The sequence below is a fragment of the Echinops telfairi genome, unplaced genomic scaffold (assembly GCF_000313985.2).
Source record: "Echinops telfairi isolate 266 unplaced genomic scaffold, ASM31398v2 ScPeMD7_7421;HRSCAF=8459, whole genome shotgun sequence".
NCBI classification, from domain to species: domain Eukaryota; kingdom Metazoa; phylum Chordata; class Mammalia; order Afrosoricida; family Tenrecidae; genus Echinops; species Echinops telfairi.
This window is the reverse complement of record NW_022111321.1, coordinates 11,515,173-11,542,222: the sequence shown is the minus strand read 5'-3', so window position 1 is coordinate 11,542,222 and position 27,050 is coordinate 11,515,173. Positions and strand designations below refer to the sequence as shown.

The 27,050-nt window shown below is 41.0% G+C and overlaps 1 protein-coding gene across 1 annotated transcript in view; it reads right to left on the bottom strand.

Annotated features, from left to right (window-relative positions):
* YAP1 (Yes1 associated transcriptional regulator) overlaps positions 1-27,050 on the bottom strand; it is a 134,320-nt gene that overhangs the window by 32,133 nt on the left and 75,137 nt on the right. The window contains exon 4 of the mRNA XM_004709011.2: positions 7,678-7,791. Within this exon, the coding sequence (XP_004709068.2) occupies positions 7,678-7,791 (114 nt within the window). The remainder of the gene's footprint in view (positions 1-7,677; positions 7,792-27,050) is intronic.

The following is a 27,050-nucleotide window of genomic DNA, read 5'->3' as shown; positions in this document are numbered from 1 at the left end:
GGATTGTAAGAGCCCCAATAAAATGATTAAAAAAATAGGTCTTTGTTTCAGTGAATTATTGTTTCGTGGGGGGGGGGGTCCTCTAATGGCTTGGAGCTAGGTATCATGGGACCTTCATGGAACTTTCAAGACTTTGGAAATGACGCATGCCCCCCAAAGCACCATTTTCAAGGCAGTCAAGCGGCTTAAAAACGGATGCTTATCTGAGTCTGAGAATATAGACCTGGCTCAACTCTTCCACCCAGCAGTCCCCATCCCCCTCAGGCTTGTCTGTCTGGACATACTCACTGTGATAAGGCTTATCCTTAGACTAGAGGTTGAAAGAGTTCTCTATCTCTTCTTTGAAAGTAATTCCCAGCGGTGACTAGAGAACCAGAAGCTGAACTTACATGGCAGAATAAGGACGTCTAACCACCAAGAACTTCCCGATACCTCGAATCATTAAAGCTACTGAGAAGACACATGGAAGTTAAGCAATCCTCTCTAAAGAAGTCATAATCTCCTATATTTGTATTAAATTCATGAAGAACTGGAAATAGTCTTATAGCATTTGGTCTAATCCATTCACATTTTACAGATTACATCAAAGCAAGTTAGGTCTCTTTTTGGACCAGCTGGTTTTCCTGCTGCCACCAGAGAACTCTGAGGTTACTGCCCAAATAAGTGTATCTTTTCTACATCACAACCCAATTAATCTGCATTTAGCTAATATGTTACTATGAAGTAGAAAAAAAGAATGCTACGTTTGCAGATTTGAAAACAGAATACTACATATTGTATCTTTACCTAAATAATACAAGCAAATAAACTTTCATTTTTTCCAACCATGCGGCCCCTTCTCTGCACACAAACTTTGAGTGCACTCGGCCACGATGCTTTCCATTATATACTGCAAGATGTTTTTTACAAAAAACAAATCAAAACTCACGGCTGTGGATTCAGTTGTGACTTACAGGATAGACGCGTCCCTGGGGGTTTTGAGACTGTTTCAGGGAGTAGGGAAAGCCTCAGCTTTCGCCCTCTGACTGGCTGGTGGGTTTGAATTGATGACCTTGTGGTTGGTAATTTTTTGGAACAAAAACAGACCATGAATGCACTCCCCAAACTTAAAAGCTCACCCACCAAAGCTGCAATACAAGCAAAATAGGCAAAGTGTCATACATCAAGTACGGTGAAAGTAAAAAATGGTGATGCCTAATTTGCAGAAAATAGATTCATTAAAAAGTACACTCAAGGGCTTAAGTGGAGAGCAAATGTTTTGAGAATGATGAGGGCAATGAATGCACAAATGTGGTTTACACAATTGATGTATGTATGGATTGTGATAAGAGTTGTATGAGCCCCTAATAAAATGATTTTTAAAAAATAAAAAAGTACACTCAAGAAGGGGATTCGGATTCCAACGAGAGAGCAACGTGGGGATGTTCCTGGTCCAGAGGACAGTACAGGGATCGGTAGGGCAGTTGAAACAGAACCTTACTTAGTGTGCAGGACTCTCAGGTGAGCATGCGGACGAAGAGCTCATCCCTAACAACAGAGACTAGGATTTGTGGAAGGCTCGAGAGGCTCTGCATGCCAGGTTGGAGCAATGCTATTTTTTCCACTGGAAAATGAACATGTAAAACATCCTATTTTTAAAGGAAACAATAATATGAAAGGCATCTGGAGCAGTGGAGTGAGCTTGTAAAGAGCTGAGAAACTACGAAAAATTAAAAGAAACTCAGCTGGAAAAGGAGGTTTGGGGAATTTTAGACTTATTCACTAATATGAAGGGAGTGAAACTCATTAAAAAGGGATGGAATTTAATTTCCTCAGACCTTTGCAAGGGATGAAAAACCTTGCCTTCTGACAGAGCACCTTAGAAAGTAAATTAATGCAAAGATAGGTTAAAATTGAACATCTTACTTGTTTCCACTTTTGACCCACTCTTAATTTGTTCTAGTTCTTCTTGTTTTTTTTCTTGAGGTGCAGTTTGCCTGTATTTTTTGTCTTTATTGTTGGTTTTGAAAATTGACTGTCTTTATATGAAATTCAGGATCGGTAAATGTATGGAGACAGTAAGCATTAAAGACTTAAGTTATTTGTATGACACTTAGGTTATGTGTGACTTTTCCTAAATGAGAAAATAGGAGCAAACAGCAATTAGTAAAAAAAGAAAAAGGAAGAAAACATTCTGTTACTGATTGTTAAATATTTTGTTAAAATAATATTTTTGGTTAAAATTTTGTTAAAATATTCAAAGCACTGAACGGGATGGTATATGAATTATATGTCAATAAAACTGCAAAAAGAAAAAAGAGGGGCGGAACACGGGCTTTCTAGTCAGTAGGGTGTTCCGTCACCAGAATGCACTCCCTTATTACATGGTAAACTCCCAGTTTAAGGGCAAGTTCAAAACAGAGGGTAGAATATAATCTTTACAGTACGTGCCACAGGTGAGGTCTGGCTTTAAAGTCTGTTCTAATCTGACATCTTAAAGAGTTCTTTTCTGTAATTAGAAACTCGTTACCTTTGAGTAATTTCCTCAAGAGGCGTCACAGTAAAGGATGTGAATGGATTAACCACTGTCTTCTTCCTCTCTATATAATTTCCAAGTGTTGCTATTGTTAATGTAAATGGTTCGAGTCCCAGCAACCTTATGCACAACGGAACGCAACACTGCCGGTCCTGTGCCGGGCACAGGACAAATCTTCACAATTGTTCCCAGGCTCGAATCCCACCGACGCAGCCACTGGGCCAACACATCTCCATTTCCTTGAGGAACTTCCTCTTTCTCGCTGCCTTTCCTGCGATGTCTCTCTACTTTTCAGCGACTGGTTTTTCCTGACAACAGGCCCAAAGTATGTGAGATGAAGTCTTGCCATCGTTGCCTGTGAAGAGCACTCTGGCCTTCTTCCAGCACCGTCCAGTGCTTCCAGCACCACAATGCAAACACAGCCAGTCTTTCGTGGTCGTCTGCACTCCATGCCCAACTCTCACTTGCCTAGGATGCCAGTGAACACAGCACGGCTTCGGTCAGGCGCACCTTATTCCACAAGGCCATAGCCTGGTTTTTCAGTACTCGAAAGAGGTCTTGTGCAGCATTATGTCACAAAAGATAGGATGTGCAACATAAATACTTCACAAATTCCAGTTGCCAAAAGACCAAATTCAGATTCCAGTCTGTCAATTAACCTTGGAAAGGTCATAATGTTCCCAAGTCTAAGAGGAACTCGAATTTGGGCCATATTCCACAAACCTCTTGGGTTGTTATTTAGGGGGTAGGGGAGGGAAGAGGGTGAGTAAAGTGGGCTGGTAGTTTGGGGAATCACGCATGTCCTGCGGTTCCAGAATACTGGAATTCCCAAATGAGAAATATCCAGTTCCTTTTCCATTTGTGGCGTGTACCTGTTAATGATTTTCCGTCAGCAATGGCCGTCGTGGTGGTGCTAAGAACCAGGTGGCAGAGTGGTTACGCCTTGAGTTGTGATCGGCAAGGTCAGTAGTTCAAAACCACCAGCCCCTCCTAGGGGAAACGATGGGGCTTTCTCCTCCTGTGAACGTTTACGGTCTTGGAAACTCACAAGGGCAGATCTAATCCTGTCCTATCGGGTCACTCAGTCAGAAATGAAGAGAGTCCTAGTGACACTGTGGGTTAGGTGCTGGGCTGCTACCCACACGGTCTGAGAAGGAAAAGGATGGGGTTGTGGGCTCCTTTAAAAAGTCCTGTAGGAAACCCTATGGAGGGCTGCTGTGTGTGTCAGAACTGACTTGATAAAGGCTGTGGTTTCTTCCCTAGAGGAGCCCTGGTGGCACAATGGTGAACGTGCTCAGCTGCCAATCACTAAGTGAGCAGTTTGCACCCATTCACTGCGATGAGAGACAAGGATGTGGCTGCCCACTTCTGCAGAGAGTCCTGGGAACCCTGCTGGCCAGCTGTATTCGCTATAGGGTCACGGAGAGTTGGAATCAACTCCACGGTAGTGTCTATTACGCAGAAAACACTGAAAACATCTATTTCTCAACATCCTTAGTGGTTAACGATTCAATCCACAACCAGATGCATCTCACAGCGTAGGAGACCAGAGTTACAAGAGAGAAAGAGGGCAAAAACTCTTGAAGAAATTTGATTCATTTAAATCCACATGATTAGATGCTGACATTCTCTATTAATCAACTTACATGTTTAATTTCTACAGCATTTAATGTTTCTCTTGATAGTATAACAGAATCTTAGGACAATAAAAGCATAAGAAAAACTTAGCTTTGCTGCTCTGTGTGTATATATCCTTTTAAAATTATTTTTAAAAATTTTTTAAATGATGCTACACACATATACAAGTTTTGGAACTCTCAAAATAGATCCCATTTCTGGGGCTGTACATCTACAAGAGCAGACGGCCTCATCTTTCCCCCCAAGCAGCTGCTGGGTTTGAGCCATCAGCCCTGTAGTTAGCGCTCAGACACACAGCCGACAGCACCACCAGGGCTCCTCAAAAGAGCTAGGATGTCTCAGTCCCACACCCCACCGCAGCCCTCCAAATCTGTCCTCAGTATTTTTGTTTAAACCAAACTTTAATTAAAAAAAAAAAATCCCACTAGTGCCAGCAGCACTATTTCCAGAAGAGCAGATCGCGAACACTGTTTAATAGTCTTTTACATAAACAGAGGGGCAAGAACATAACGCAAAATGCGCGTCTGCTGACTCTCGGGTTTGGTGTTTACAGGATAGGTTCCTGTGTATTTCGTTGCTCTTTATTCTTTCTATCTGAAAAACAGACATTACAGTTTTGTTGTGTTTTTGAGGGCTTTTACTGCAAAATAATTACAAAACACGAGGTCTACAATGTACAGGTAATGTTTAAGACTCAAGACTCTTCATGTTTACCAGTACAAAATCTCCAATTAAAAAAAAGTGGGTCAAGAGACATGTTATATGAAATAATTTAACGATCTACATAACACTCAAAGTACCTTATATTTTCTTTAATATAAAGTAAACATTTTATTCATATTTGTATATATGTATGCATATATATACACACACACATATTTTTCAAAATTCAAGAAACAGAAGCAAATCCTTACTGCAATTAGATTTAGAAATAATTTTGCAATTTGTTATAAATTACTAGTAAATTCTGTAAGACAATATAAATATCAAAGACATATAATTTTTTTAATGTAAAGAACATCAGATATGTAAGAATCAATCCACAACAAATCACTATCTAATTTCCTAAATTTTTGGATGGTTTGTTATTAACTTTATGAGGGATGTGAAGTACCGATAAATTATTCTTTGAATATCCTAAAGTGCCTGATAAAAAACGGAAACAGAAAGGAAATTGATGTTGGAAGGTGAGCAATGAAATTAAGATTATACAATAGAACCTTCAATTTCAAAATATAAAAAACACAAGCCAAAAAACCCAAAACAAAAACAAAAAAGCATAGTCCTGTTGAATTTGAGTGAGCAAATGATACTACAATACAGGTCTGGGAAACACCGAAAGAAAACTCTACAGCCATGAAGCAGCAGCCTCCCCTGTTTACGTCTGTGTGGCTCAGAGGGCCAGAAAGGAGGGCCTCACTTCTATTTCTTTGGCAGAAGTACAATGCAATCTACCAAACAGAACTTCAGATTTCAGGGAAAACTCCTTCAAATTCAGCAGCTAACAGCTTGTCTCTATTTGCTGTCACTCAGATACGAGAAACCCACACTGTTTTCTTCCCATCCCCCCTCAGTTACACTTGAGTTCTCTAACTGAAAAGGTCTGGAACAGATTAAAAGTTGAGCCACAAAATAAAAAGCCCTGGCATGCTGTCAAGCCTGTCTGGAATATACATACACAGTGGGCCCAAAGAGGAAAACTGAAGGCAGTGAAACACACACACACACACACGCACGCACACACGCATGCACGCACATACGCACGCACATGCTATGAAACTTTTTTGCCTATCTAACTGCATCCTGGCATACGTACATGGGTACATACATGCATGCATACATGGGGTAGGCATAGGGCAGTCCAGTTGTAAGTCTTTCTCCCTCTTACAACAAACCTGCATCTGTGTACTCAATGGGCCTACTGAAGCTCACTGAGAGTCGTTTATTAGTTCACTGTGCTAACTGAAAATATGCCTTTAAGTAAAAAGGGAGTGGGGGGACACCGATGTTCTATTTCTCTATCTCTATAGCTGGCTGAGTTAATCATCACCTTTCATAATCTTACGTTGTGTGTGTGGAGAACCCCACACAACAAAACTCAAAGCGTTAGTTATCTAAATTTCCAAAATGAGGAAAAGTTGATTTCATTCAACATGATTTTAAGGAAATATGGCTGGCATCTTTCCAGTCTCTACAAATATTCATTATCTACCTTACACTTGGTTTTCTGCTTCAGCCATATAGCCTTATTCAAGTATTAAAAAGAATCTGAAGTTTGAAGTTATTAACACACATAATTACTTTTTCAGCACTCAGACCAGTCTGAAGCTCAAAAAGCTCGTATTTAAGGCACACCGGGGATCTGTCCAAATGGAGGCCTTGGCCCTGACCCCACCTCTGACTTGACTTGAATCCGGGGCTCAATCCGTCCACAAAGCTGGCCGGTCTGTCAGTATGGGGGGAAAGTACGGGATTTTGTTATTAGTTTTTAAGGTATACATCAAGACATAAGAGAACTGTTCATAATGTTCCTGATGGGGAAGCTCCTTTACCCCACAAGCAGTGAGTAAGACTGGTCTTTTTCGGTCCTTGCCCCAGGGCTGTGTTTTGCTGGCATCCGCAGAGTTAATTCCGCTTTCCCGTCAGGCCCCACAGATGCTGTTCGGTCAACCCCTGTAAAGCTTCAAAGGCCCGGGTCCCGCGGCCTGACCTACTCGCTGATCTGCACACTGTTTCCATTTCGCTGCCTCCAGTCCAAGACAGAGCTTCCAAACCACAGTGATCTGCTCCTGTTTAGATTTGTTTTTCCACGGCTTGGAAAAAAGACCTCGGGAACCCAACGGAAGAAACGGAGAACAGCGAAGGGGGAAAAAGGCCCGGAGGAACTACGGTATTCTTATCAAAATGTACTCATTTGGGAGGAGTGGATTTCTTTGGGCAAAAGGAGTTTTATCCATGGGATCTGGAGAAAAATATGGCTAGCTTTTGTTTCCGACATGAAAAACAACGACAAGGATCTATACTCGAAGGGGCAAAGGCCAGGAGAGCGAGAAACTGCTTTCAGTGGACCCTCCCGTGGGTGATGGGTCTCCTCCACCCCTCCCCCCAGCTGGGAAACACTGCATTACACAGGCATGCGAAGATATTTATCACTCTCAGAAGTTAAGCATAAGCAGACATCCGGTCACCGGTGGACAAAAGCTGGTATTACACGCGTGACAGCCTAATTATTACGGCTAAAAAGACCACTTCAAACAAGACCACTGTCTCTCTCAAAATCTGAAAGGCTAGCTGGCCACCCTAACACCATCCCACCCTCCCTCCAAGGAGCCCAGACTGGAAAGGCTTGAATTTATCGAGTTTAAAGTGAGAACTATAAAAGAAAGTGCTGGAAAATGCTGAGTGGGGAGTCATTCCTAATACTACAAATGCAATGTCACTGTACTTAAATGTACCTTCCCAATGCACATACCAAAAAAATACTAATTAAAAATATCTAAAAAGGTTTTGAGGTGAACCTTTACCAAAACGAGGGTCAAGTCTTGGGTCTAGCCAAGAGGTGGTCTTGTTCTTATGGTTTATATAGTAAATTTCTCCATCCTGAGTCATGGCTTGTTCCCATCCATCAGGAAGAGGACCTATAATACAGAAAAAAAATCATGGTTGGTTTTTATTTGGTGCAGCCAAAAAATATGGGAAGGTACTAATTTAAAAAGAAGAGACATCTTGACATAAAGCAATTCATTAAAACAAATTTAAGCACATGTTCAGAGAAGGTAACCCTATATGCCCAATTCTTCTCCACTAAAAAAGAAACCATCATGTAACAAAACTAACATTTCCAAAGACAAACAGGAAGGGAAGGGGAACGCGCGCGTGCGTGCGTGTGTGTATGTGTGTGTGTTGGTGATCAATTTTTAAAAAGTTTCTGATGGAAGTCATGACCTAAACAATTATCGATATTGTTAATGTACGAGGCATGGAAGTGCAGTGGCTTAAGGATGACTCCCCCTCCAATGAGTATTGTAACAGTAATTTCCTAGGGACTTAGTGCTCTTCAAATAAGACATCAATATACACAGTCTATTTACACTGTAATACAATGCACAAATCAGTTAAGCCTGCCAAATTCACTTTCTTTATTTATGCAACTGGCTCACACCATGAAAACTGCCATAGAAAAATCTACAGTGCAAAAAATCTTATTTTTAAGCAGCCTAGAAATTGCTAAGAGGTAGGGATGGCAGGAAATGGAGGAGCTAATGCTGCTGGGAGGCCAATGTCTCAGGAAGAAAGGAGGCCAACAGATCGCTTCAAAGCTGGGGAGGAAGGAAACAACTGGCATGAAGACTGAAGAATAGAGAGAGAACGTGAAAATAATTGTGCTATCTTTATTAGAGTAGCTGGACAAAGATGTGCTCGTCTGCTTCCTTAGAGACAGTTGTCCAAGCTCTCCTGTAAGGTCCAATGAGTCAGCATTCACTCAGAGTCAACGGTGTGGGTTTTTCGGTTTATTAGGTTAGGGATTCAAGACAATTGTTTTTTTGTTTGTTTGTTTTGAGGGGAGGGATGTAATAGCAATGAAACGTTGAGTCTTAGATTAAAATAACCATACTCAAGCCTGCTTGCTGCTCATTCCCTTGTCCCCTCCTTTCCTTCCCATCACCATCAGGAGTCAGGAGCAAAGGTGAGTATAAAATGGAAAGTCTGTGTGCATGCCGAAAGTCTGTAGACTAAGATGAACTGAGTACTTCCTGTATGCCAATCACTACCTGAGTATATTGTGTATATTAGCTCATGCAAGCCCAATACCAACCAATGACATTCTGATGAAGAAACTGAGGAAGAATGGTTCAGCATCAGGAGAAGCTACTCAAATCCATGCAGTCTGATTCCTACACCACTGTGCTTCACTCTGTATCCAATGGCTGAAACTCAGCATGCTTCCTATGCAAAACTGGAGCAAGTTCCTCCTCTCCTTACCGGTGCTTCAAGGCAACCTCTACTACCTTTCCAGAGCGTCATGCCGTCTCTTTTAGGGGCTGGTTTCCCTATCATAGACATCCTGTTCTCCCTTATAAACTCATTCATCCTGCAAGAGGTCAATGTCACCTCTTCAATTCACCTGTCTTGATTATGCCACTCAGAAGTATGTTTGCTTTTCTACCCACAGTAAACTGTTAACTATTTGTTTACACGCCTCTTCTCATAAGGCAATGACCAAGTCACTCATCTCTTCAACTTTATAGTTGAAAATCTGAGAAGTTGCTCAATAAATATCTAACAAGATATTTTATTTAATGTAATACTGTAAACTTTATTTTAATAAAGTTAAAATTTACTTTCTACGTGATTTCTAAGTCTGTAAATGTCTGGAAACTGTGGTAGCAATTGTACAATTCTACTTTACGTGACTGAACAATGACTGAACAATGATTATGTATTAAATCCAAATAAATACATGTCTATAAAACAGAATAGGCTAATGATACTATTTACTTCCCATTGCCTCTGAATTTTTACAAATTGCTTAAATTAAAAATAAATAGATAAATAAATAGCACTAATTATAAGAAATGCTCTAACATTAATTGTAGTGATGACTGTACAACTCAGTATGATTGAGCTATAGAACTCCATGTTAAGTGAACTATGTCATTAAAAAACAAACCACTTAAAATTGCAGAACTTTGAAATGGAAAAAGGAAAGGTTTTAGACAGCCTATGGGAGGATGGCGAACAATTTTAGCTCTTGTGACATGTTTCTGTACATTTCTTATACACACCTATCCACTGGGGCCACCCTTTACTTTTACCACACTTATACTTTTACTCAATGATATCTTTTCATGACACAACACATAGGTCTATCTCACTCTTTTAAAAAGCTGTGCTGTCTATTCATTCATTGTGCTAACATCCTAGATTTCAGTAACAATCCCATCATGAAGATGTCTAGGTGTGTTTGGGCATCTATCTCTGGAGGCCGCGGAGAGAAATGTACCTCTAACCACCATCATGTAACGGTAACACCAACCCATTTACATCCACACAATGGCTGTATGTGCTGAGTACTGTTCTCATCCCATTATACAAGTGCAGGCAATAGTGCTCAGAGGTTAGGAGACCATTTGCTCAAGGCAGACATACATTTTTCAGCCAATATTTGAACCCAGAAGTCTGACTTGCGAGCTTCTGCTTTTAACACAAAGTTAACAGAAGTAGTTGTATAGTATAGGGGCTGAAGCATCCCCCAAACTCATGCTGGTGTTTTTCCTATGAGGTCAAGTTCTCATGCTGGGAGAAAACCTTTCATTACCACCGAGTCGATTCCAACTCATAGCAACCAGAGGGTTTCTGAGGTGGTAAAATCTTCCTATAAATCGTCTAGAGGGCTTCGTGTCTCTCTCCCAGACAGGCTGGTAGGTTTGAACTGCTGACTTCGTGGTTAGTAGTTCAGTGCTTTCTGGACAGCACTTGCAGAGAAGTGAGACAGTGTGTATTGTTATTTTTCAAAGAACTAATTTCACTAAACACAGAAGACTTCAAATACTAAATCTAGGGGGAAATTCACCAACAGTTTTCCTATATAGTGTAAATAATCATCAGAAATGAATCTCTAAATTCAGGAATTTTAGATGAGCATAAAAAGCAGTAACAAGCTCAGATAGACTAATCAAAATAAAGTTAGAATGCATTCGATTTATATGCTCATTTTCTAAGTCAAGCCAGTGCCGCCAAGTCAACTCTGACTAAGAGAGGCTTCTGTGTGGGGTTTTCCAGGCTGTCGGTCTTTATAGGAGAGCTGCCTAGCTCTCCCTGGGAGTAAAAGTCCAATGCTTACCCTCAACAGCACCACCAGGCTCTATACATTCTCATTTAAGAATGAGATACATATTCCAATCCAGGTGGTAAATTATTATTTACCTAAAATGATTTCACACAGAAAGATCTAAATTAGTGCTGTTGCCCAGGTGAGCTCGTTAGAACGCATCTTGCTGAGCCTTATCTCATCCCTAGAGCTTCTGATTTAGTTAAGTACAGAGTGAGATCTGAAAATCCTCAAATGATGCTGAGAAGTTGTGATCAACAGGCAGAAGAATCAGGACTTCATCAGGATGAAAAGCTTTATCAAGGTAAAGCAGCCACAGATAAAAGGATGCTGTATACCCCCACTCCACCACCACCTACTGAGTGACAGCATCATGTTTATGGAGAAGTAAGATTAACTTCGTGTTTAAGGCATCCTCTAATAAATAGGTGCAAACCCAAACTTCCCTGACAGCTAGTGGATTCTGCGTCACAGGGACCCTGTGGACAGAGTAGAACCTCCTCCCCTCTTAGGGTTTCTATGAACGTAGACTTCCACTTCTTTCTCTCATGGAGTAGACGATGGGTTCAAGCCACTGACGTTTTGGTTAGCAGCCAACAGTTTTAACGACGTTGCCACCAGAACTCCGTCTAGATGTGCTCGATGGGAGTATTATTGGCAACTTCAAACCAGTTTTGGTTGAAAACTCTCAACAAAACTGAAGAAAATCTGTCGTGCTGGCAGAACATTTTCTTTGTACCATAGTATTTAATTATGTGTTTTCTTTCTGGGTAGACTGTAAAATTCCTTTACTCAAGGGGTTGGCATATTATGTAGTTTTCTATCCTATTGTCCAGGACAATGCCTACTACTCAGAAAGGATACAGGTATATGGTGGTTGACATAAATATAATCAAAGTTCAATTAGAATCCCTAATTTAAGCTTGTGAAACAAAATAGGTATTGCTTCATTCTCTCAATGTTTCCATTATTTGATACCACTTAAACTAATTTTTGATTAATGAAATCCATAGAGGCACCAAACTACTTCTGTGGGTTTCTGAGACTATAAAGCTTTATGGGAATACAAAGCCTCATCATTCTTCCCAAGGACAACCTGGTGATTTTGAACTGCTGACCTTGCAATTAGCAACCCAACCTGTATCATAAAAATTCTACATGTGCTCGCAGGCGCATACACACACCACACGCACGCACGCATGCACGCACACGGCTAACAATAAGCAAAGCGGCATGCATTCAGAGACAAAGAGGGGAAATGGTCTATTAGAAATGGGGACCAAGAAGGAGTGCATTGAGGAAGTTGCCTTTAAACGGAAAGCTAAGAAGAATACAAGCACGCGATGAGTGGTCTGAGATGAGAGCTGATTCCAGACAGGGGAAACAATGAGGAAGGTAATGTGGATGCGGCAGAAAAGGTTCACTTTGCTTTTTATGATCCATCTGCTACAAGAAAACCTCCCTGCATTTGATTCCCCCAAATCACAGACAACCTCTAGACAAGTTGGAATATGATATACATATTGTCATCTTCAAGTTTAGTTCCATTAGAACTAAACCATAAATATGGAAAAGATGGACGTTTTTTCCAAAGCTGGGCTACCAATATCAAGTGTGACGAAAGTCTTGTGGGCAAGAACAGAAAATAAAAACAGGCCCTGTATCAGAAAGGTAGGGAAAAGGTGGTTAGCACTTTAATGAGCTATAAGGAGAGTGCGGAATCAGCATTTTAGTCAGATACCAGGAGTGGGAGTGCTAGTGGCATGACCGCAAGGAGTTGGGCTGTGATACAAAAGGTCAGCAGTTTGAAACCACCAACCACTTTGCAAGAGAAAGACAGGGCTTTCTGCTCCTGTGAAGTTATGGTCTCTGAATCTCACGAAGGAGCTCGACCATGACCTACAGGGTTGCTGTGAGTGGCTACTGACTTGAGGGTCTTTTTGTTTTTGTTTATCAGGAAGGTAGGGAAAGGTGGTCTGCATTTTAAAGGAATATAAGGAGAGAGAGATCTCAGCACAAAAGAACAAGTTTGGCTCCAACTGTAAGAATTCAAACACTGGAATTACTTAGCTTGGAGAAAATAAAGTTTTATGTAGGGTTTACTACTGGTGATTAATTGGGACCTTATCTACTCTAGCAAACAGTAGCTTCCTGCAATATTTTGAAAACAAACAAAACACTCCGCGTTATAATCGTGAAGGTGACTCAACTTCCATTTCCTGCTCTTGCCCAAGACCCTCTTGCCTTAGTAATGACTAACCTCGACTATTTGCAATGTTTAACCAAACAAGAAAGGCTTGATTAACTACATGAGTGAGATAATCAACCTCTCCCTCTTACCTGCCCCATATTCAAGAATAAAGAAGTCATGCAGGACACTGAGTTTATGAAACACACCCTGATGAGTGGTTCAAAGTACACCACTGTCACAAAGTACTTAGCTTACAAAGTAAGAGGGGCGGCTGAAAAAGTATACTCAATGAATTTGTAAAGGAATTTAATTAAAAAATACTCAGCTCAAGTTCAGTTTTGAGAAATTCTGGTCTCTTGTACTATGATAAATCACAAATTGTTCTTACCCTATACTGTTTTACACACATGAATTCATTAACAAACCAATAATATAGGTATTGTTACAGTGTGTAAGGAAGAAACCTGTCAAAAGGAAAACTCAAATATTTCCCAGTAAAACAAGACAAAGAAAGTGGGAGAATTCCCCTGTCCAAAGCCATGGCGGTCACCCATCACGGGTCTCACTGGACATTAAATCCCGGGTTCCCACTCAGGTTACCATTAGTACTTGCCCTTTAACGGTATGTAAATTTCCTCTTTGAAAACAACCCTCCTCACAACAAATTATTCATTACCAGCCCTTTCATTTACTGCATATGGAGATTTTAAATTAACGCAGAAGCTTCAGGCCTTTCTTACACCAAACCCACAGTGACCAAAGAACACGGAGACTCCAAAGCCCTTGATCTTTACTGAAACCCGCGGCTACAATTTCCCTACCGCCCACTCGACCCCAGGCTCTGTCCTCTTTTCTCTGCAATAGAAATATGAGAAAGACAATCCAAAAGCCTAATATTCCTTTCCCTAGAATGCTCATGAAATCCCACGGCTCTCATCAGAATCATAAATCTCTCACACTTCTCAGGGCCAACGCCAGCGTCTCCTCTTCCCCTAGTGGCACTGACCTTCATGAACGATCTCCCCATATTCTGAGTAGTTTTGACTTTGAAACGCCATTTGCATTTGCCTTTCATATAAAGCTCTGGGGTAGATTTTCGGTTTTGCATGACTAAATTTCAGCAACAGCCTCTAAATTGGTCCTAACCAATTCCAATGTTAAACCTTTGGATGTACCCCAAGGCCACCTGGCTTCATTTCCTTTGAGGAAGTAGTTCAACGCCTCAGGGCTTTCAATGCCACCCCCTACCCGCCCCACAGAAAAACTTTAGAGTTGAGTTAGTCAGTCAAGGCCCTCTAAGTCAGGCAACGCGCAGCACTGCATAGACCCGCAAAGCTTCCAGCATTCTAGGCTATTCCAAGATCGTTTCATGCCTCCTTGGGCTCTCTTCAGGCCCTCCTCCCCAGACACTTAACTCCCGCCGGGCTCCCTACCGGAACCCATCTGCGGACCCACTCAGTCCCACCACACCGGAAGGCTACTTCCTCATAAAGGCCCTGCCAATGGATCCTTTCCTGTATCAGGTGCTTGCTGGTGGGTGAGATGATTCTGTCAGCTTTGCTAATTACTCAGTGTCAGTCTCCCAGCCGTGTGGCTGGTTCATTCCTGTCTTTCCGGTACCTACTTAGCAGTGTCATCAGGGCTTCTAACCGGTTCATTCAGGTTTGACACCCTGCTGCAAAGTAATGTGCCTTTCCTCCCTAGATGTACTAAATTAGAATCTGTGTTTTAACAAGCCGCCCAATACAGGCCCTCAGCAGTGTCATGCACTTTGCTTCTCCGCAGATACCCATCCACATATACTGCATTCACCTCCCAACCCATCTTTTCTATGCGGGCATCCGTTTTAACTACTCACCTTCTACTCTCCTCATGCTACGTCCCTGTTAAGCTTTCCTTAATCCTGTCCACTTCTCTAAGCCGTCCCTGCCTATGAACGGAAATGTTCCTTCTTTTGGACTTGGAGTACTTATTGCATAGTGTTTTGTATTCACGACTTCACACCTGAGTTTACCAAGGGCATGTGTTATGGGAAGAACTTACCATGTACTAGAACAGTTTCCTTTTTTTTTTAACGAGTGGATATGTTCAATTTTTCAAGGTTGCTTAGGACACAAAGGTGGTAAACCTTCTTAGTAGAAACTAACACCAGGCTAATTTGTGATACCTTGGTATACACGATTCTTCTGAAGTTTTGCTTGCAAAGAAACAGCTGAAATCCATATGGACTTGACCCAGGATAAGCCTACAATCCCTAAATCAAAGTTCTTCCCATATTATTCCATTTTTTCGGTAGTCACAATGGAAAAGATGGTCATGCACAAGTCTGGAGTATTTTACAATATTATTGTTGGGAGAGGGAAGTTTAAAAAAGAGAAGCTGATACCAACAGCTAAAGTAGAAAGAAAATGCTTTGGGAATGTTGACGGCAACATGTATATTGTGATAAGATTCGTAAGAGCACCCCAATAAAATTACTTTTAAATAATTTAAATAAATAAATCTGCAGCCTAGGCAGAGTTTAGGTGAGATTGCTCAGCAGAGAAAAAAATAAAAATTTAAAAATAAGTCACTTTTTTGGTTGCGTCAAGTGTGTCTACATGGGGGGTGGAGGGTGGACCTCAGGCACGCAGCACAGGGGAAACAGCCCCAATGATACTGTCAGGTTAGCATGGGCTGCAAGGTACCATCTGTGGCTCAGACCCACCGGCTGCTCCATGGCAGGAAGACGAGGCCATATGGCAATGGGTTGGTTTTCGGTTCCGTGCTGGCTCCACTCCAGTTGTAGTAGCCTCTTTACTACTCCTGTGCTTCAGGGCCTTGGCACAGAAGTTTGCTGTGCTGACTCCCACTTCTTCCCCAGGCATGCCAGTGGCTTTCACACCATTCTTACAGATGACCATTCAATGGGTCTCCACTCAAAAGAGGCCAGCACTAGAGATTAAGTTTCAAATACAATCTCCCTCCACCCCCATCCTCAGCCAATCACTCAACCACCCTTAACAGTTCCATTTTCTTTGCATTCTAAACGGTCACACTGTATACTTATTATTTTATATTCTTATTGTCTAAAAGAGTGCCCTACAAGTAGTAAGGCTCAATACCTACTGAGGGAGTCGATGAACGTTTGCCCTTTACAGACGTTTTCACAGCCTTCTGTGCTTGCTGACTCAAGTGTTTGCCCTCTGCTGCACTCGGTGCATACCGCTGCCATTAACTTTTATTGTTTCTATATGGAAAAAGTTTGTCTTGACGGTAATCCCATTGGCCTTCACTAGGCCCATACAAAGCAGGTCATTTGATATTGATGAATGATGGATTTAGTACAATTGCTAAAAAATCATTACCCTGCTTGTCACGTTACAGATAAATGAAGCCCCCCAAAAAGGAGGCCAAGTAGAAACTCAGAGATCTTTCTCACGTGCAACTCCTCTCACTTTCTTAACTGCAACGTGAGTGTTTTAGATTTTAACTTGATGAAAGAGCTTCGAGTTTTTAGAAAGTTTATTTTAAAAAAGCTGAGCTTTGTGAAAAGTTTTATTGGGGCAAAAAACAAAATAGTCCATTTATACTTGAAGTTAAGCTAATGGATGAATCACCCACCTTCTTTTATTAACGGGGTCCTGGTGGCATAGTGGGCTATGCTTCAGGTTGTTAACCATAGGTCAGCAGTTCAAAACCATTGAGACAGCGAGTACAAGAATTTCTACTCTAAGATAAGGTGACCAGACGTCCCGCTTTTGGCGGGGCAGTCCCGATTTTTAACAAGTTTTCCCACGTCCCGCAGTGTTTGTTAAAGGGCCCGATTTTTTGAAAGAGTGCACAACAAGCTAGGGTGTACGGTTTTCGGCTGCCATGTGGCTATTTCACCAGGGTATGAGTTTTATCAATGGCGTCCCGCTTTACCAATGTTAAAATCTGGTCACCTTACTCTAATAGTTACAGTCTTGGAAACCTCGAGGGCAGTTCTACCCGGTCCTATGGGTCACCATCAATTGCAGTCACTCGTTGGTTAGTTCGTGTTGAGCTGCTAACTCACTGCAAGGCTAGTTTTCCTCGATGCTCCGAGGGGAAAGATGAGGCCCAGGAGGGCAGTAAAGGCACTACTGTCTTGAAATCTCACACTGGGTACTGGGTTGCGGGGAGTAGGAAGCAACTTGTTGGCTATAGGTTTAGTCCCTTTAGTAAAAATTTAACCTAAAGCAAGTTTTACTACTCCTTCCTGGCTGCCAGGAGTCAGAATTGACTTGCTAATGGGTTCAGGGTTCTTTTGTTTTTACCCTAACTATCAAAAGAAGTAACTCTGGTGGCGGAGTCTACGGTTCTAACCCAGGAGCTGTGTATTCCCCAAGTCGAAGACTTGGCTTTCTACTCCAGTAAAGAATTACAGTCTCGGGAACCCACAGGGACAGTTCTACTCTGTGCTGTAAGGTCACTCTGAGTCAGACCTGACTCAAAGGCAGTGAGTAAGTAGTAACATCAAAAGAAAATATTATTTTAGAAAACTCCGTTGCAGGATTTATTTTGTTTCACTTACATTGTCTTTATATGGTAATCTATGGATATCAGTTTTAAAGAATGAACATCTTAGTCTTTCACACAAATATTCCTCCTATGAGTCATTAAATTATTATAGCATTAGAGTAACAAGAGAATTTAGAAATCAGTGGAAAGATAGCATAGTAGTCCAACACTTATACAGAGAAGAAACAAAAGACCATTTTACTTTGTTCTTAAATGCAAGCAATTTAATCTCGTGCTCAGTCTTTTGACTCTAAAGTTGAGCAAAGTTCCTAAAAATGTACACTCACTGAAGAAACGCTGAACACTGACATTTCTATTTTTAAACATGGCTAATAACTCATTTTAGTGAGTGAGCTGGTGGCCATGAGACAAATGAATCTCAATTTTCATAATTATATTCCTTAATGTTTTTTTATAAATCTAAATGAGTTATTGGTTAAAACTACAAAAATAAGTTCCTTTTTATTCTACTTCATTAGATTCACACTAAAATCCTATTAACCTTCAGAATTCAAATAAATTTTACTTTTCCGAGATTCAATACTTTGTTAACAGGAGGAATTCATCCTTGGAAAAGGCCATTATGCTTGGTAAAGTAAGGGGTCAGCAAAAGAGTAGCCACTCTACGCCACGGATGGACACAATGGCTACGCGACAACAATGGGCTCCGACAGGGTGCATTTGGGAGGCTGGCCGAGGCCAGGAGGGTTTTGTTCTGTTGTACACAGGCTCATTCACAGTCAGAACAAACACGATGGCACCTAACGACAACAGATTTCAAAAAGAACAACTTATTATTCACCCTCTAAGATCAGGTACACCCGTTTAAATCATCTCAAATGAATGCAAACCTTGGGCAAGAAATAAGGAAGACCAGAGAAGGATACGTCTGAATTAGTCTTGGTGAAGATTACAGAATACATCATTCTTGCCAGAAGAATGAAAAACACCAGTATATTCAGAATCTCATTACAAGTGAGAAGAGCAAGACTTGGCCAAAGTGGGAAAGCAGAGGGGTCATCCACACAGAAGACTGTCAACAAAAAGGACTGACGAGTAACTGCAACGACTGTGAGGCTGTACAGGACCGGGCAGTGCTCTGTTCTGCTGCACACAGTTGCAGCGAGTCAGAACCGACTGGGCGGCACCGAACAACCAAGATCCGGTGAAGGGGCTCAATAATCTTGAGTTTCAATAAATGTCTCCCTTCCTTAGAAGATACCCTCTAAAATAATGTTAAAAGGATAAGGAAGAAATAATAAATGAGAAATTAATAACTAAACAGAGGCATACATTTGATATTTGGATAATTTTGAACATAATTCTCAAATTTAAATAATCTGAAAAAGCAAACATAACACCATATATCTACTTTAAACCTGATTGATTTCTCTTTAATAACAGAACAAAAATAATCAATATTTTAAAAGTGTTATATAAAATTCTTCAAAATAGTTAAGGGCACATATACAAAACCAATGTGAGCCAATGTTATTCTCAATGTAAAAAGGTTGAGCGAAAACGAACAAGGCAAGGATAACACTATCACCACTCTTGTTCAACACTGTAGGGGGGGGGGGGGCGCGCCAGGAGGTCCCCTCAGCTTTCACTGCCACTGAGTTCATTCTGACTCATAGTGACCCTACAGTGCTAGCCAGAGAGATCAAGTAAAAAAGGAAAATAGAAGGCATGCAACTTTTATTTATGGCAGGGCTGAAATAAAATTACCCTTATTTGCAGAAGACATGATTATAGAAATAGAAAACAATCCCAGAGCTTGCATAATTACGTTACTGAAACTACCAGAGAAACAGCACAAGGGCAGAGTATAACATCAACATACAAAAATTCAACCAGAGTACTCTCACAAGAATTCCAAAAGGGAAATCATTAAATCAGTATCACTTACAATAGACCTCCGAATGGATAAAAAAAACCAGGAATAAATCTACCCAGAGATGTACGACTTACATAAGGGAAACAATAAAAGACTATTACTAGAAACCAAAAGAGACCTATGTAAATGAAAAAATATACTACGTTCATGGATACAAAGATTAACATTATAAAAGGTCAACATTACCAAGAGCAATCTGAAGATATAACATAATCCCAACCCGAATCCAGTTGCAGTCTTTAAAAGGTAGAAAAACTATTTACTAACTTCAAATAAAAAGGAAAGAGGCCCTGAATAAGTAAAGCCTGACTGAAGAATGAAGTAGGAGACTTTCTCCTATTGGATAGCAGAACTAATATACAGCCAAGGTAGTCAGATTTCCAGGACAACAGACACATAGACTAACAGAGCAGAATTGAGAATGCAGCAGTTAAGCCAACCAGTTATGAACAGCTAATCTGAACAAAAGATCAAAGTCCATTTCATGGGTAAGAGATGGTCTATTTAATAAATGGTGCTGGCAAAACTGGACATCCATTTGCAAAAAAAGAAACATGGTGCATACCTCACATGATATGCCAAAAAAAACCCAAAAACCCTCAAAATGGAATCAAAGACCTAAATGTTAAGCCTAAACTATAATATTCTTGTTATATCACAGCAGTGCAATGAATTATTTCATATGGCTCCTCAAGCTATAATCTTTATAACTCTTACCAAACAACTTTTTCGTGGTGGGTCTAAGTAAGAGAAGGTGGGAGAAGATGCGGATAAAATTAAATGAGTCAACTGTAAGTGGCTGTTAATCCAGGTAACTACAGTTGTAAAAATCTTGAAGTCTACCTAGAGTATTGGTCAATGTGCTACCCCACTGGGTTTATAATGAGCTATCTCAGAATTAGGAGGGGCAGTCTCCCTACCATCCAGACCTGGATCCATCAAGACTGACGAGGCAGGACTGCAGCAGGTCCATCCAATGCCAAGATCCCTTTGCATTGAACCACATCAATGAAAGGACAGAAAGCTGTCACACCAGGGAAGTGGCCGACGGAGCAGCAAGAAAACCAAGCACTGGAGTTCAAGACCCATCAGTGGCTCAGGGAACAAGTAAAGCTGTGTGCCATCGGGCAGGAGGGTTAGTGCTGCGCAGGTCCCTCCAGGCACGTAAATGAGGAGCTGGGATTGCTGAGACACCAAGCTAGAGCTGGGCACCTGCTTGCTGATTGAGGCTGATAGTGAAGAGGAGTGTACTTTGGGCATTTATCCACAGCAGCAAGAGAGTTTTGTGCCTTGCCTGAGCAGAGCAGAAGTCAGGCTAAGCCAAGGGACCAAAGGCCAGAGAAAGGCCTGTCCTGACTGAAGGACTGTGTCCTGAGTATTTCTGATCCTGATTTGCACGTAATCTGTTAATGTTCCTCATATACCCCATAACCGTGAGTATGATCTGAGTTCTGTGTGGCCACAGAAGTAGAGAGGACTGTGGGTGGGATGGTGGGTAAAGAAGCAAAGGAGCAAATCGGACTGCACAGGACTTGGCATTAGGCTGCTCGCCAAGTTTGATCCCGATCCCCACCCCCCCCTCCATGAAGTCTGAGGAAGCCAGACACCGCCACGCCTTTTAACAATAATGCAGGATAAAGTTATGGGTGCTAATTTATGGCATTACCAAGCTACTTAAAAATACACAAACAACAGAAGACAAACTAGGTTAAGTAAGCTCTCTTAAAAATGAAATACTTTTGCTCATCAAAAGACTTTTCCAACAGAGTGAACGAGAACCTACAGATTGGGAACATTCTTTTGACAACACACCTGACAAGGATCTAATCTCTAAAATTTATAGAAAATTTCAATACTTCAACAACAAAAAGACAAACAATCCAATTTAAAAGTTGGGCAAGGGATATGAACAGATATTTCACTTTAAGATGATAAATATGTAGCTAATAAACACATGGAAAGATGCTCCTGATCATTAGCCATTAAAAAGAAATCACTACTGGAGTCAATTCTGCCTTATCGCAGTCCTCTCTCACTTAACTCACTGCCATCGGGTCAGTGCTAACTCCTAGTTAGCCTGTGAGACAGGGTAGAACTGCCCCTGTGGGTTTCTGAGACAGTAAATCTTTACCAGAGTAGAAAGCCTCATCATTCCCCTGAGGAGCTACTAATGGTTTCAAACAGCTAACCTTATGGTTAGCAGCCCAATGCGTACTCCACTATGCCACCAAGGCTCCAAAGCAGCCCTCTAGGTCAGACTAAAACTGTTCCTAGGGACTTTGAAGCTGTAAATCTTTATGGGAGCAGACTGCCCCATCTTTCTCCCACAGAATGGCTGGTGGGTTTGAACCACTAACCTTGCAATTAGCAGCCCATTGCTTAAGCCACTCCACCACCAAGGCTTCTGCCAATCACAAGACAAATACAGTTCCAAACTACAAGGAGATTGTTAGCTCACCCCTACAAAAATGGCGATGATAAAAATAATCAAAGCTCATATACTGTGAGTGAGATTGAAAAATGGTACAACCACAGTGGGAAAAAAGTTGCTTCAAATAGCTAGAAATAGAAATTCCCTATAATCCAGCCATCCCACTCCTAGGTAACATGCTAGGGAAATCAAAACAGGGACACAAATAGATATGTACGCACCCATGTTCACTATCGTAAAGAGATGGAGACCATCTATATGCCCATCAATGGACGCATGCATAAACAAACATGTGACACCCACACACAACTGAAATATCGTGCAAGAATAAGGATGAGCCCAGGGACCAATGCTTGAGGACACAACGCTTACGCAAATAAACAGGGTCTCAAAGGATAGTAACACATTTAAAATTTTATTTTAAAAGAACTAACAATAGCTACCAGCTAATAGTAAATAGATTAAAAACTTATAAAATATCAGATCAAATCACATTTACCTTTCATCTATGCAAAATACTAGTATTAGTAATTGCCAATTATGTACCAATCACTATGTACAACCTGGTTACATCATGGGTACATGTAGGCCTGCTAACTGCCAGGTCAGTACTTTGAAACCACCACCCCGTCTGTGGGAGAAAGACAGGGTTTCCTCCTCTCCCAAAGAGTTACACCTTGGACTCTCAGAGAGGCAGTTCACCCTGCCTACAGGGCTGCCATCGACTCCACGACAGTGGATTTGGTTTCACTGAATTTGGTTAGGTGAATTGTATGTTTTAATCCTCCTAATATCCCTATGAGCTCAGTGTTGTTATTATTATGCCCATTTTCCATGTGAAGAAACTGCAGCACAGGCAGATAAAGGAACTGGCCAAGTTCCCAAAGCCAAGAGTGGCAGAGTTGACATTCAAACCCACGTCCACGCGACTCAAACAGCCCTTGCTCTTCGGCCCTACTCTACATGGCCTCTCTCAGCTGCAAAGTGAAAAGGCAGAATTTCAAAATCCATTAACTTCACAGAACATGAAATCGAAACTACAAACTCCTAAAATCTGTTGCTAGCCTACAACTTCACTCAACCTTATACCTTTTTGTCTGTGCTTTTTGAAGTTAAAAATTGTGTATCTATGTTTTGCCTACCATTTTTACACTTTACATCTAGTATCTCTATGTTACTTTTCTTGTCAATAATCTCCCCTACGTGCTCTGTGTGCTCTGGGACATACTGGACAAGGCGGGAGTACCAGAGCATGGAGATATTCTAGCTTTACACCACTCACCTTACTCAGTCCTGAACATTTCCCCTCCACCCTACCGCCTACACATTCCACTAACATGTCTCACCTTACAAGGGGGCCCTTTCTCCACCCATCTTGAGGTATTTCCCAGGAATTTCATGCAGTGTTTCCTAAGAGAGGAACCTAAAAGTGCTGCAATGGGAGACTGGAGCATTAATAATGTAAATGACAAAGTGCTTCTGACTTTACAACATTAAAATAGTGAATCCATTAAACATCCCTATGACACATTATTTTGGCTTTGGGGGGTATACATCAAAAGCAGAAGGATAGATCTGACGGGTTTTGCTAATTCAATCAAGGCACGTGATTTCTAATGGTTCTTAAATACTTACTGAGGGCATGGTGGTCCAGTGGTAGATTTCTTGCGATTGAACACCAAGGTTCAACTGCCAGTCAGTGCCTCTCATGCCATTAGACGCTCACAAGATGCTATGATGAACAGGTTTCAGTGAGCTCCTGCTTTAACCAACTACGAGAAATGCTTGGTGACCTACTTTCACAACTGAAACCATTGAAAACTGATAGTTGAGGTTTTGTGTCAAATTGCTTGGGCCAAGATTCTCATTGGTTCGGCAGTTAGGACCTAGAAAATCCCGGGACGGGACCTAAGACAATGCAATCACTTCCTATAGTGGGATCTGCTATAAGCAACCAATCAGTTGAATGAAGATTTGGATGGGATGGAACTGTAATGGATCTCAACGTCTGCTGCCATTAAAAATTATGCAGAGAACGGGTTTGGGTGTGGTCTATAGTAAATGACACTATTTTAGGTAAAGATATTGGTGTAGAAATAAGAATCAGAGGACACAAACCTGGAATCAAATATCTGAATGAAGAAAATTCTTTTTCTTTCTTTTCCCCAAAGGCCGAACAAGAAAATTCTTGGTGAAATGTTGTATATACTTGAGCATAAGCCGAGATTTTCAGCACATTTTAAAAGCAGTTTTTGTAGTAAAAATAGGTGCCTCAGATGTTCAGGTCAGCTTATACTCGAGTATATATGGTAATTTATGCTGAAAATGCAAATCAAATTATATTTAGTTTAACACGGTGAACAGTTTCAAAAGAGCTGGGTAGCGTTCTCTTACATCTAAAGAGTTCAGATTAAGGCATTCAGTTCAGGGAATACATTTTCTGTAGATGCCTTGCTAACTCGAAACAGCTCACTGTTAGTTAATAGTATATGCCTGAAAAATTCCCTTTGCTCACAGTCTCTAGGCTATTTAAAAAAACAAACACCTTTCTACATAGTTTCCCAAGGTCATAAGAGTATCTATCACTTTTGCTGCTTTTCCCAAGAAGTAAAACCACGTCCAAATTTTCTACAATCCTCGTCTGACAAGAAGATCATTTTCTCTAAAGGCAATGTGAGAAATTGGGTAATATTCCTCACTCAACAATGTATCCGCACCAAGCATGGGCTGTTTTCAGGTGGAGAAAGAAAAGCCCGTAGGTTGAAACCTTACCAACATGGCATTATTGTTATAATTTTGTGTGAATGACATGAGGTATAAAGATTACAGTCCCCATTACATTTCAAAGCATGTCAGCACCAGAAGGCTCCTTTTTCAATAGTTCCCCCAAATGGAAGAATCATACCAAGGGAGTGCATGTAACTTGGAGTAAAAAGAGGCAGATGCTATCAACAGCCTCCACATGGATTTGCCAGCAAAACCTCCTTTTGCATCTGTGACCAAATTCACAATAATCCAGGCTTGAGTTTGTCTCATCCTCAGAAATTTCAAGTACATGTAATTTAATGTCTTGGCCTCATTTCGACATTTTTGGTGACTCCTTTTCTTTTCAGGATCCAGTTTAAAAAAAATTTGTTTTTAAGTTTGGGGGTTTTACCTTACCTCTCATAGTCTCTTCCTTCCCTAATATTGCCTGTCTCCACGGAAGGAGACAACACTTCTTTAAGCTACGCTGTGTATTGTATTAGAAACAAATGACCTTTAAGCAAACACAATCTACACCCGCCAGCACCTCCAGTTTAAGCAGTCCTCTAGACTCTCATGGGCCCAGCACTGCCCACTACTGCCATCGAGTACATTCTGACTCACAGTGACCCTCTATTGCATATCCAAGACTGTAAATCTGTACAATAGCTGACAACCTCATCTTCCTCCCTCGGGACTGGCTGATAGGTTTGAATTGCCAACTTTGCAAGGGTCGGTGGTTCAATTTCACCAGCTGCACTATGGGATGCAGATTAGGTTTTCTGCTTCCACCAAGATCTACAGCCTCAGAAACCCATACAGCATCGGGTGAGAACCCACTTGATGGGCGTGGGTGGGTGGGGTATGTGTCTGTGTACTTCCTCCTGCTTTCTTTGCGACTTTACTATTAGGTGCCAGCAAGTTGCTTTCAACTCATACCCATCCGATGTATAACAGAACAAAACACCGCCCAGTCCTGCACCATCCTCACAATTGTTCGTGTTTGAGCCCATTGTTGCTGCGAGTCAATTCATCACATCAAGAGCCTTCCTCGTTTTCCCTACCCCTCCATTTTACCACGCATGGTGTCATTAAATTAAGGTCTCGCCTAACAACTAGTCCAAAGTATGTGAGACGATGTCTCACCATCCTTGCCTCTAAGCAGCATTCTGGCTGTACTTCTTCCAAGACATATCTGCTTATTCTTTTGGCAGTTCTGGTACTTCCAAGACTCAGAGTTCAAATAGATCGATTTTCCTTTGGTCTCCTTCATGACTTTATTGTCGCATACTCTACTGCAGGACTTAGGAACCCTGTTACCCAACCTGAACCCTAGTTTCTATCACTTGGCAGTTGTGTTATACGGACGTGTAATTTATCTTTTCTCCTATGTGCGGAATGGCCATCATGAGCCTTAATGGGGCAGTATACAAAATTATCTCTGCCTATTGCTTGGCACTTAATAGGGCAATTATTATTACAATACCATACCTTCTACCAGGGAACCCTGGTTGTGTAGTGAGTTACATGTTGAGCTGCTAACTACAAGGTCAGCAGTTGAAAGCTACCAGCTGCTTCTTAGGAGAAAGATGAGACTCTCTACTCCAATAAAGATTTATAGTCTCGCCAGGGGCTTAAGTGGAGAGCAAATGCTTTGAGAATGATGAGGGCAATGAATGTATAAATGTACTTTACACAACTGATGTATGTATGGATTGTGATAAGAGTTCTATGAGCCTCTAATAAAACAATTAAAGAAAAAGATTTATAGTCTCAAAAACCCACAGGGGCAATTTTACACTGCTGGACAGGGTCACACGGGTTAGAATGGGCTCAATGGCAATGTAGCATATTCCTTTTCCAACACTTGAATATGCAAATCTGCTTAGGGTATGCCTTTTGCATGTTAGGCTCTTTCATTATTCTCTATCCCTAACCCCTCTCTTACTTTTCTTTATCTTATTCTGTTAAGAGTTGTACTTCTTGTCATCCCCCTGAAACTGCCTATCTAGCCACCTCCATACTAAATACTTAAATATCCCAACTAAATTATTTGCAGGAAAAAACACGCTTTATATTTCTTAAAACAGAACAGAAATAAAACAGTTATTATTTAAATTCATCAAAACCAATTCAACATATACACAAACATTTTAGTATCTTTTAAATACACTTTTTGAAGCTTCCTTGTACACGACAGGTTTTATTAGGCAACTTGGTAATTGAAGTAATAATTACCAAGTAAAAGTATTAGTAAATAAATACTTCAAGATTTAA